Source organism: Spea bombifrons, chromosome 4, assembly GCF_027358695.1.
Source record: "Spea bombifrons isolate aSpeBom1 chromosome 4, aSpeBom1.2.pri, whole genome shotgun sequence".
Lineage (NCBI taxonomy): Eukaryota > Metazoa > Chordata > Amphibia > Anura > Pelobatidae > Spea > Spea bombifrons.
In genome coordinates this window covers 44,210,230-44,223,720 of record NC_071090.1, presented here as the reverse complement: position 1 = coordinate 44,223,720, position 13,491 = coordinate 44,210,230, and the positions used below count along the sequence as shown (strand labels likewise).

The window sequence follows — 13,491 nt, the reverse complement described above, 5'->3', positions numbered from 1 at the left end:
TGAGGGGGAAGTGAAACAGTAGAAGAGGGGGTAATTACCAGAGAGGCAGGGTGGCCCATGGGAGATTAATCCTCTAACTGCCAAAGGGCTAGTATGCTATGTACCACCCAGGCACTCCTTGGGTTACAATTGTCAAGGCTCATCAGACCTGTTGTTTATCAGCATATGCAATTACCTAGAAAATGACAAGCTTAATATTTTAAACCAAATATTTATGACTAGGTCATACTGTGATGTACACTTTCAAAATGTTGTATTATTCAGGCAATATATCAACATTGAAAAGAAAAAGTAAATTGTTGGTTATGGGTATACACTAACAGTCAAATTGTTTTTACCTTAGTCTCAGTGGCTTCAGGTGAATGGGAACCCCAATACTATTATGTCAAAGGCCAAATCCTGGCTTGCATTCAGGTGACATAATTCAAAATATCTTTCCCTTATATAAATATTTTTATAAAGACTGTTAAAATAAATATTTATTGCTCTCGTTAGCATTAGCTTAATGTCCATTTTGCAAATGCATTGGGGTATTCCCATTTCACCCCCCCCCCGCTAAATACCCTGCAGGAGATGTGTTTGGCGGAACTCCCTGCATGTAATCTACTCGTCTCCAGTCCGCTCTAGCACTGGCTTGAAAAACCAGTGCAGATGCGGAAAGTGATCCAATTGATTTTAGTTGGAACGTTTTATGCCACTGATTCCCTGCTTGCAGTCAATCAGGAGCAAGAAATGTCCGACCACAGAGAAGATGGACAGCTATAGCAGGTCACTTCTTTTTCTTTGTTTTGAAGAATGCATGTTGAATAAACACAGAGTATGTTAATATGCATAGTCAAGATGCATAGAAACATACAGCAGGTAACAACCATTCAGCCCATTTAGTCTGCCTGTTTTTTTTCCTGTTTTAACTAGACTAAAACCTTTATCGGTTCTTTGTCTCAGGATATCATTATGTTGAAAGGGAAAAACCGAAATCCAGAATACATAAAATATTTAATACAAAACTGCAAAGCATCTGTAGTAACCAGGAATGTAGACTAGTAATATAGGGACTAGACTGTCCCTTTAAAAAAAAAATATATATTTGACGAGTCTAAGGAAATTTGCATTGTAAAACTTATATGTGACATCATGTCTACGGGATTTTTAGCTATAAATAGACATAGATGATTTCATATCATTAAGGCGATTCTATTGTAGTTCCAAGCGAGTTGGCTGTCCCATCTCTTCACACATGCAAAAGGGAAAAAATCTATGGCAATACCACCAACCATTATACATTTTATTGAAATAGTATAGCGGCAAATGTTTACATAATAAATGCATTTTATTGTTTCACAGCCTTGAATTCAGTGTCTCCGGATATATATCATTATTTATTATTTCTTTACTTATTATTCAGAAGTGAAATCATGCTCGTCGTCATTTAATGACCCCTGTGTTTTGGGATATTATCGGTAACTGATCAATCCCACTTCTCCAGGGTTGGATGCACGGTGTGAATGTGAAAAATGGCCTGAAATTTCCTTTTCAAAAACTGCAGAAGGTAGAATGTTTTCAACATCTTGCGATAGAGTTCTTTGAATCGACACCAACTGTTTCTTCTAAAACAAATCTGCGTTTCACAAAAATAAAAATCATCATCAAAACAACAACGCTACTACAAATGTAATGAAACCATTTGTTTGGTATTTAGTATCTTAAAAACGAAAGTAAAAAAGTAGGATTTAAAGAGATGAAATCAAACAGGAGAAAATAAAAGGCATGTAAGCAAGCAGGCAAAACCTGAAAAAAACACTTGAACAACAGACCAATGATGGCAACCTTTTATTATTAGTAGTATGAATATTAGTATTGATATTAGTATTATTATTACTGATAGGTGAGTTATCAGGAAACATGACATTCCGCTTTGCAACATGAAGGGCCAGCTATGTTCTTGGTACAGGAGAAGCTCATGGGGTTTGTCCTTGAAAATGCTTTGTAATATCAGGAAGCCAAAATATTCAGCTCTCCTACAAAATCCCGGGTTAGTGAATAACCCCCTTACCGGCTCGGCAGTTTTTAAGACATTGAGATTTTTAATAACACATTCACCTGGCTCGTCTCCTGTTCACAGACCTTTTAAATACTTAGTTTGTTTATGATTTATGAAATATTAAGGACGTTGGAGGAACGTGGGAGCCCCTAATGTCTAGAGCACACTGGATTTATTTTATAAACAGCAATTTTGTTTGTTTTAAGTGATCTTATCACCGTGGCAACCAGTGAACTGCTGATCTGGTGATAAGGCCATTTTCAAGCATTTTTTTATCAGAATTATTTTTTATATAAATAACCTCCATTGCGTGGGGTTTAAACATACGAACAGTGATTGTGGTGTGTTGGTTAAAGACTCGATATATTCTGTATTTAGAAATCAAATTACAAATAAACATTTGCAGAGACTAGTTGTGCTGCAGTTGTTTTATTCATCACATATGTGGGCAATAGCGGGTTTCCATACGTGTTGTTGTCAGGTTTGTTTCAATTTCTTGGGATAGTTTTAGCTAAGGCAAAAAGCCCCTGGTTTGCTTCATTTATTATTACAGAGTCATTCTGAATTAATATCACAGTAAAATCAAGGCAATGACCTCTATTGTCAGTTGAAGGGCATGATGTAAAATATTCATTTTTAACCGTGAATCCTTTATTCTGACTGCCTGATGCACATTTTGCATTATTTTCCGGCTTTCACTAATCAGAGGTCTATATGGAAACCCAAAGCAGATCAATCAACGTAATGTAATTAGGTTTCCTTTGGATAAAATATAACATCAAAGGTTATTTATCACATTAAGGTTCATTTGTTTTATTTTTACATAGTGCAGCTCTGCTGTGGTATGCAATGAAACGTAAGCAGCTGCAAAAAAAAGATCAGTGATCTAAGCCTCGAGCTATGTTCTTCTTGCATATTTTTTGCAAGACTAGAGCAGACTAGCTATTTCTGGGTAGAGCATGAGGCAAAATACATATTTGGGGCTCACTAGGCAAGTGTCAGACTTGAAGGATCAAAAAAAGAAAAGTTACAGGGCTTCTAATTTTATTTTAGGAAAGGTCGAAGGTTTCTGTAACATTGGGAGATGTTAAATGAAACAAAGTAACCAGTAAATGCAGTGTACTAGATTGAGGCAATCAACAAAAATAAAAAAAATAAAAATGTTTGTTTCCCCCAGGGAAATAAGCCATATGAGTATGTTTGATTTTTGGTGTGACACAAAGCGCTTTTTTGAGAAGCAAGCGTGTGTATACGTGTTAATATGGCAAATGTGGGGTATGATAACAATAACCTGCCAGAGGCAAAAATCACTAGTGTAGTTAGGCAATTATACAAATGTATGCCCTGTTAGGGGTTAAAATGATTATTCAGTACAGCTACAGTTGTTTAGATCATAGCGCAAGGAAAGAAACCTATTTCATTTACTCTGCGGAATTCAACACTTTTTGTAATTAAATACTTGATACTGCTGAATGCAATTTTTATTGGTGAAAAACTTTCAGTCATACATCATTTTTGCTGGAATGCTTAATTGTCATGTGACATAAAAGCAGACACGCAAAGGTTATTGCTACAGATACCAATAGACCCTTAAAATATGATTAAACCCTAGCAGATGACAATAAAATAATAAAATTTATTTATCATCCTGGAGAGTGCAATTAAGTTTTTTTTAGTGGAACCGCATCTTTAAAGATTTGTCCCGCTGAACGTGGAGTGGTTTCTATTTCATGAACACACGGTATATATATATCAAATCTCCTTTGGAGTGATGCAATTTAGACTTTTGTACTAAAAGGGTCAGATAAAGTGCACCATATATAAACTGCATTGTAGGTCGATGTTATCTTGGCTAAAAAAAATCATAGATGCCAGTTGTTTATAAGCATGAATGGGCAATGGTGCGCCCATGTAATCCACATTCACATTTGGAACGCATCAGTATACTCAGCCGCCACATGCTGTTGGTGGCATGTTCTGGCCTAGGCCTACAGCCGAAAGGTTTGTTAGGCCCATTTGGGCTATTGGGCTCCTTTAGGGCCATGCTGTTCAATGAGTGAGGCCTAGGACAGCAATCACCATAAATACAACACTGCACAGAGCGGCAAATAAACAAGGTGTTAGCTAGTAGGACCAGGGCCCTCTTCTCCTTCTGTACCAGTATACCTTAACTTGTTAATCTTATTGTCAAATTGTATTTAATATATTTGAAAGTTATTTTTAATGCCCTGTACTGTACTAGTGCTACAGAATCTGCTATAGTGCTCTTTAAATAAATATATTGCAGGTATAGGCAGGTATAGGTCCTGATCAATAATGGAGAAGAGCAGTTTCTAACTCGACAGCTGTTTGGAAATCTCATTACTCCTGACGCAGCTGGGCAACACTTAGATTTATGTCAATGCTAACATTTAATGAACACATGCAGATTCTTCTGTCCACCCCTGCTGCTTAAAGGGTTAAACATCAATGATTTGACCTTAGTATTATGACATTTAGAAGATAGAAATACACAGCTAATAACGTACGTTAGGTTATTAGTCCTAGACTGCAGAACGCTTCCAAGCTCTTCTCTAGAAGTGGGTAAGTGAGACTCAGGTTATAAGAGTACCCACTGAGGTGCAGACCTGCTTAAGATTTCTTTGTATAGTCAGTATAAAGCAGGTTCAGATAAATAGGTTAGCCTTGCATTTCTTGTAATTCAAGTTTTCCCTTTAGGCGATCACTATCTCTTTAAGACATTGTCCGCATAAACAAAACAACAGCTTTAGATACTCTGGTTAAAACAAATAGTGCACTTGCACAACTGCAAAGTGTGTAAATTTAGACTGTCTCAACCAAGAGCTGATAAGAATTTGTTTTTCTAGTTGTATAGTTCAAAGTGCACATGTTCATAGCTCCAAGAACATTAAAGGGGAACTTCAACCATTACTTGTATCATATTAAAAGTGAGTTTCTCAAAGTATTGGGCTGTTTTTTTTTTAATTATTCAATTGTTTTGACATTGACATTTTTACATAATATTACATTTTGTATACGTTCCAGCTCTGTTATTCACCATGATACTCTGATTAACTAAGAAATGTCTAGGGGACAAAGGGCTTCAAGCAGGACTTCTTTGGCATTGCCATAAACAATCAACTCATTGTGTTGTTTGAGTAGGGAAAGTCACCCAAAAAAATCACATGACTGACAACGATGGCAGCCTCCAGGTCTGCAGATAAAGGGTGTTGATTGGAATAAAATATAACCTGTTTTTCTTCAGTGCTCAGTTAAGAATATTTGCTTTTCGATGGGACTTCCCCTTTAAGTTTAGTACCGTAACACCCTGCTGGTTAAATTACATTCATAGGCAGGGTTAGTTGTCAACATGGCCGTGTCCCTTCTCATCGCAACCCAATACTGACAAAGACTCCACAGCTCCCGGAACACAGTTCTGCTTAAAAATACAGCATGATCTCACGTTCTGGCTTTGGATTTATACAGTGTATATTTTGATGATTACATCTAAGCTGTCTTAGACTTGCAGGAATTTAACCAAATCATACCGAGGTGGCCTTTGTTGGCAGTGTAATTCAGAGACGGTAATTGAACGGTTAATTAGTTTTATTAAACCTAACGTCTGTAGTAACCTAAAAACTATTTTGCTACAAGGATTACAAATATCTAAGACTGTATCCCTTTATAATCTATTGTTGTAAGAATATTTATTCTGCACATTAAACATGTAAAGGGGTTTTCCCAACAGCAGCTTGCACGGACTTGTTTTAACAATCTGAGTTTCATATTGTAGGACAAGTATCGACCCCAAAAGGAAGAGTTTCTAGCTGTGGTTGATAAAAATGTTACATGATTAAAGAAAATCTACAAATATATATAAACAGTTTGATACAGATACAAATTACTCAACTAATATAATCTGACCATTTTTTTCATGCTGTGAAACTCTAAAACCTTATTTGGCCCCTGGTCTTATCTATCCCATGCATGTTTTAATTCCCTGACTATATTAACCGCTAGCATTTAGGCTGTTCCACATATCTGCCATGTTTCATGTAAAGTAGCCTATGATCTCATCCGATCACTTCCCCCCCCTTTGAAACATACTCCCATCTCGTACTTTGCTGAATCCGTTTAAACGTTTCTATAACATCCCCTTCTATCATCTGTTGTCCAAGCCACACGTATACGTTCCTGGCAAATGCTAGTGCTTTTTATAGGAATGCGTTGTTATTATTCATAACATCCTGGAAAGTCTACGTGTCAGGATGAGCAATAGCTCAGATCATGTGACATTTGTTGTGTTGCTGAAACCATCTGCAATTCTTGAAGACATCTTATGAAATCACAATTATGAAGAATATCATTGTAAATCTTTGCCTTTGACCACGAGAAATGCACACCTAATCCCCCTAATAAACATATGATTAATAATATCCATTCTGAGATTACTAGACTTCTAAAACAAGGGTAGGGAGCGAAGTTCAGTATTTTAGAAACACAAGCAAATTAAGAACGAAGGGAGGGTGGACTCTTACCCTGGGTGTGTGAAGCTTAGAACCCCGGTTACAGAGCCAAATGTTTGTATTCATACACACATACGGTGGATTTAACTAGACAAAAAGTGTGTCAGGGAATGCAATAGCTATTAAGTAAATGTGTACATACCTTGAGATGATTAGAGAGGAACCGGTTCATGCAACTATTGCCAACCAACCTGCAATCCATTCTTTATCCATGTTTTTGGAACACACTCATTACGTGCAAAGGGCCTATTATCAAAGTGCTATCCAACTGCGCAATGTGCCCTGCATACGTTTTGTGAAACCATTTGTGCAAAGCTCTGCCCTGCCTTGGGTCAAAACACTCTGCCTTGCTGTAGAGAATTATCCAGGTTTTAATGGAGTGCAGCATTTGCACAATAAAGGGGATTAATCCAGAAAGGGCGATAGGGAAAGGCCACACACTTTTTTTTATATTTATCTCCATTTGTTAATTTTATTCCTGTGGTCGATTGAGGGTTTTCCTGCTTATTTCCTTGTATTAAGTGTTTACTTCCATGTGATGAAGTTATTAAACAAACCATTTACATATAATGGTTTGCATGTGGAATGTTTTTTTTTTGGCTCTAGCCTACATCCAAATGAAGATTTCCAAAAGGGGTGTATAATATCTCCAATTAAACTCCAGGAATGTGTATTGAAAATTCCAGCATATTCAGATTAAGGATGCTTGTGTCCTTTGTGCATCCTAAGAGTCTTCTGGGGCTAAAAGGAAAATAGAGAATTCTACATAATCAGACAAGACAATTCATTTAAAATGCTGAGATAAGAAACAATTTATTATAGAGAAGAAAATCTCTCATTCAAAATATAGAAATCTGTACATCTTTGCCACGATCAATATACATGAACTGTACAAATTTACATCAGTTCATAATTTTAAATAAAAGAGGACTAACAAAGTTCACAAAATAGATGGTGGTTTGTGGGGGAAAAAAAGAAGACTTTTACCCAATTAGATACAAGAAATTACAAAGCAGAACTCCACTTTCTAAAAATAAGAAGTTTACTCCGTCTTAGAAAACTACAAGCTAGGAAGTGTACAGATAAGCTGGCGGGTGATAACGCCTTAGTTCAGACAGTGTCTTTATTATGCGTTTTAATGCCTGTTAAGGAAAAACAATTAGGTGTTGACGTTCAAGTTCATTTCACAATATGAAGGTTCCTCAAGTATGTTTAGCAGACTTGATATATTTTCCCAACTTTTCTATATACAACTATACATATTTTCAGTGCAAGCTATGTCTGCCGTTTACATTTCCAGTATATTTCATATTTCATACTGCTCACACCTTGCTACTGAGCTGCCATGAAAAAGTAACATTGACATTTGAGTTCATTAGTGCAAGTTATACCCCCGCAGGATTGTCTGCAGGCAAGAAATACCAACTTTACAAAGACATCGAAGCTTTGGATTAAAAGATTAATACAATTATAAACACTAAACAAAATGTCTAGTGGTAAACAACTTTGAGACCGCTATCAGTCTAAGATTTAATTATAACATTCCTTTAAAAAGACAGGCTATTAAATCACAGAAAGGTACTGTCTGAACCACGGCACTATCACAAGGTCTACCACTATTTTGTGCCCGATTTTCACAGCTGTGACATTTTGTAAAACTTCACAATCCATCCCCATAGGAGCCCTCCCGAATTAAAGACAATATTTTTTCCATCTGTTACAAGATGATCCAGCCCATTGACCATATCTTAACCAGATACAGTCATCATATTGTAGGTTTTGGATGGGCTTGTTCGGCCCAGGAGAAGTTCATCTTTACAGCTAATCCTGCTCTCAACAAGAGAGCTGCTGCCATTTTGACTATGAGCACCAGTGGGTATGGCCTCATACAACACACATATTGAACCATCCTCTCCAATTCGATAAGACACTTCGTAGGGGTCAATCCACAAGGTGAGTTCACTTGGCAGAAGCTTAAACATTTGCTGGCTGCTGAGTCCGATGCGGTCTGCTGCTTGCCCGATCAAAGGATCCATCTTGTGATTAATCCGGATACAACGGTAGGCTGACCCCCTTGAGGGCTTCTCTGGAAACCAGTGGTGTCTATAATGTTCTTTAAGAAAAGAAAGATGCAAACATTAACTCAAGTTCCTGGTTTAAACCACAGCTAAAGCCAATTCTCCGTAATTATTTAGCAGGCAATAGTTTGATTTAATGCAATATAATATATATATATTGTATTATATACATAGTTGTGTTGGGCGTTAAATTACAGGGACTCTGTAACTCTTAATTGCTCACCAGTGCTCAGGGGTACAATATACTGCTTAACCCTTTGGCTCAGCAACAATATGTAACACATTATAAAAAGTGATGGAAATAAGTTTTTACATCCTCAATATGGCTTCTTCATTAACAGAACCATCATAAAGAAACACAAGGTTTACGGAACACAGGTAAGGCACTTTTCAGCAGCGGTAATGCTAATCTTTTGTCTTGCGCAACCAGATGGGCTGTCCTATGCAGAACATTACAAGGAGTTATTAATGTTTCTATGAGATTAAGTCCGGGGGTCACATGAAATAAGACCTAAAAGGGGTTGTCAGAAAAGAGAAACATGATTCATAGACGTCTGTCTTGTGACTGAGGTATATTTCATTTGGGGCCTAAGAGCTATAAAACTATATATAATTTATATCCCTATATTGTTGTCTTCCCATTGTTTGTTGTGTGTTATATGAAAGGTCATGTGTAAACAATACTGTGAGTACCTAAGAAAATATCACTGTGTACATTAAGACGTGTTAAGTGTATGCAAAAAAATCCCCTTATGTGGGGTGTAGGTTTCTACCCCAGCAATACTCTGACGAGAAGGGAGTGTGTGAAAAGTGCAACAACAAAGCTATGATCTGTAGTCTGGGCAGGAAGGAAAACTAAATGACCGTGTATTTTCCAGTCACGGTGGGGGAGGGGGTAACGCTACCTACTACAGGGAACAAAGAGAAAAATATACATATTCTAATGACTTTTACCACCGTTAACGCACACAAAGGGACAAAGTTTCTTCGGGCTACACCAACTACTCCCCTAATGCCTTAGTATATAGGGGTTCTTAGCCATGCGACACAATATAGATCATATAAACTAACATGTCATCAATTAAGACAGAGTGCTAAAGAGCCCCAGCCTTAGTGCGACATAGAGAAGGGACACGGAGTTCCACCTTAAGGCAGCAGCTGCGAAGCTCGCCGTGGCCCCGGCCGTGCCCCTTGTTTTGTACAGGATGATTAAAACGCACCCACCAGCGACATCATGTCCTCCAGGGTCTCTTGGCTGTCTTGGTGCTCTGTTATAGCTTAGTGTCGGTGGCCTGTCTTACCTGCCAGCAGCTCTTGGAGCGACTGGTTGAAGGTCTGCAGCTCGACATCGTTCATCAGGCCCTTGGTCCTCAGGAACTTGGAGAGAAAGCCCACCGCCGCGATGATCTCTGGCTTCATGTTGGTCCGTGGGTAGTGAATAAGCATGGAGGCTGCGGACACACAAAATGCGAGGCTCCCGGTTCACCAAACAGTCCCCGCTGCGGATCTCCACGTTTCTTGGTTTTAACTCGTTACGTTTCTCAGTTATTTTACGATTTTTATAATTTTTTATGGGTTTTTATTATAAAAAAATCAGGTAGGCTTATGACACATTCGGGTAGAGAGGGGATTATGCGTTTCAAAGTGCTGCTTCTCACTGATCATCCCCTCTAGTAGGACACGTCGCTAATTAAGTCTTTCTTTCCCCCGTTACATTCACACGCAAACCCCCCACAGCTGCCAGCTTCCCCGAAGTAAAAAAGTGAGGGCAGATTTGTTAGTGCGTAGGTCTATATACCAACGGAAGGAAATGGCGTCGAAAGGCGTGGCTTCACCTTCAAGCCTATCAAGGGATCGCACCATTTTCGACAACTCCGTGTTGCGGGGAGGATACAGTCGGATGGCGTAATTCCCTATACAGACCAATGAGAGTCGAGGGCAGACGGAGAAGAAGAAGAAAAAAAAATCTCCATTGTAAACAAAGTCTGGCCAAGTGACGTAAACCACAGGGCACATGGAGGCGGGGCTTCCTCAGACAAACACTGGCTGCTGGTATCCGGTGTCAGCTGCGTGCTGTACAAACAAAGGGCTACACGTATGGCCGAGCATATGTTCGATACAACTGTATATATATATATATATATATATATAGATATATATATAGATATATATCTATATATAATGTTTAAATAGTATACTATTCACTAAAGTGTATCGCTTAAACGGTGTGTATTTATTAGTACATGCTTCTACCCGTGGAATAGGAGAGGGGTCTATTCACTAAAAGGATTTCACATTGTGAAAATCCAACCCCACTGAGCCTTTGCTGCATGCACAGCATGGCTGGCCGTGTGCAATGTATAGTTAAAACTATTTCTCCATTAAATTATTATTAGGGCCAGCTTAGCCCTTTATGAATAGTAAAGTCAGGAAATTAACCCCGGAATTTATGTCTGGACCACTTTACGTTGCCCCTTCTTTGCCCAACCGCTAGCCCTATTAATAGGTACCATGTTGCAGGCATTTAATATGGTCCCAGTCATGACCTGTTTTTATTATTTTCAAAGAATCAGTGAAGCAAAATGTGTTTGTTTCACTCTAGAAATGTCCACCAAGTTGTAGATGTGGCAAGTTAAGTTAGTTGTTCTGGGGGGACAAGTTCTGAATTGAACTGAATTGGGTGGAAAAGAATGCAAATAGGAGTTGCCTAGTAACTATGTATTTTGGAGCTATATATATATATATATATATATATATATATATATATATATATAGTATGGGGGATTGAATTTATTATATATACTGGAAATATTAAAAAAATGCAATTCTTTTGTATATAACTTATTCTTATTTGTGTTTTTAGGTAATAAAACAGAATTGTCACTGCGTCCAGCATATTAAGTGTCAAGAATCAATGAATGATCTTTTAATTCTTCTTGTTAATTAGGTATGGGCTATCCACATTAGCAAAGATAGACAGCCATGGTGTATTTATATTTTTCTTCTTTTGTCCTTGCAGTCTGTGCGGTTTGAACACGAAACACACGTAACTATGGAGAAATATGTATTAATCACACAAAATTATGCTATCTGTATTCCATGAGCTCTATTTGCAAGGTAACATTCAATCATCGTGTACGGTGTGTTTGTGGAACATTGATTTGGTTTGAACTGGTTGAGGTCACAATAGGGCTCTGAAGCACAGTGAGCAGCAAAGCTTATCTCTTGCTTTTTGTCACCGTGACACATGGCAGAGTCTGAAAGGCCCCATCCCCCACTGGAAGGCAGGCACAGACCATAACAAGACAAAGTCATGGCACAACAACAAAAGACAGCCTAGATTACTCCTCCATGCCTGTGGCTTTGTTATTGTATCAACTTTTCAACCACAAATAATAATGTTGAGGGTGTGTACTTTGAAGAAGGGAAATTCTTTAGTTTCAACACACAGTATGCATATTTTATATGTCCTACATAGGCACTCAAATCACATGTGTAGGTTAAATCCTCCAGAGACAAAAACCAGACTTTCAGGAAGCGTAAGACAAAGAGGTAGTGAAATCATATGGCAGGCAGAGGTCCACGTGACTTAGTGAGTCATATGCTACAAATATAAAAATACATCCCACTGTGCACATAAGCAGCTGCTGTTTAAATGCATGCTTTTTCACCCCCTGCCAACACCGCTCCTCTAATATATACAGTGAAATGTGGCATGTGAAACTGTACAGAATAGTCCTGGTGCTGCTTTGTTTATTAATTGCATTCTCATTTCCTTACCCTTATGGAAAGAAAAAGAAAGTGTTTGTCAGATCAACAAATAAGAGGCCTGTACCATCAAAAAATCAGTTGATGGTTTGTTAGCTTATATTAGAAAAAGGAGAAAAACACAGGTTTTGATATATGCTGCTGTGACCTCTCAGGGGGGGCTTGTTTTCTATGGCATAATGTTACTACCGGTACTTCATTTGTTGCAATCTTTTAGTTAAAGTTTATGTTTCATTTCAGTTTATACAGTACCTTGAAATGTTACATTTTGTGTATACACGTTGATAAATGGGACTCAATGTACTTCCATAATAAGGTCACTGAGATCATGTAGGTGATACACGTAATGGGTAACTCAGAAAATGCAGGCTTTCAGCACACTAAGGTTTGTTCTTCAAGTGTGAGTACAGTGACAAATAATATTTTTATCGCATCCTGTTGCACACTGACCTTTTATCTGATGATTTTACATTGTGGGAGGCAGGTGTTGGGGTGTCAGTTCTGTGCGTGTTTGTGTGTGTGTGTGGTTTTCCATTTCAGAACAAGGAAGTTAATGAGTGACCGCTAATTAAGTCTATTTGCAGATTCTCATGTATTTATTCACGCTTTCTGGTCTGTTTAAACCTTTGTTATTTCTTCGTTTATATAATACATAATAATAATTGTGTGGGTTTTCGGGATTTTGTCTCTTCGTCTTTGTTCTTCAGCTGAGGTTTTTTTTTTCTTCTATCACCTCCTTGGATGCTTTGAAGTGACAAATACACTAATTCACAGCCACAGGACTGTGAATTGCTTTTGTCCTGCAAATTTAAATTGAGATACCTGAACAAACTGATTTCTTACCCGCTGAATACACAAAATGAGCAGAGGAATTTTGTTGTATTTAAGTGCTACTTCTGTCATTACTGATGTATTTTGATATACCGTATTTTCGCTTCATTTTATGGTACACAGACACTGGTAGGTAACAGATACAAAACACAAACTCCAACTTGTACTTTAAAACCTAAATAATAATCACATGTACACATTTATGGCAAAAAAACATAAAGGTGATATAAGATTAAAGCCATGTGTA

General features: G+C 37.8%; 1 protein-coding gene across 1 annotated transcript; it reads right to left on the bottom strand.

Annotated features, from left to right (window-relative positions):
• Window positions 1–7,354: 7,354 nt before the first annotated feature.
• On the bottom strand, window positions 7,355–10,091 carry BTG1 (BTG anti-proliferation factor 1). Its single transcript, XM_053462415.1, has 2 exons — window positions 9,947–10,091; window positions 7,355–8,680 (listed from the first exon to the last, which is right to left on the bottom strand). Exons 1-2 carry the CDS (start codon window positions 10,089–10,091, stop codon window positions 8,316–8,318), a joined length of 510 nt encoding a protein of 169 aa, XP_053318390.1. The 3' UTR covers window positions 7,355–8,315.
• Between the last annotated feature and the right edge of the window lie 3,400 nt (window positions 10,092–13,491).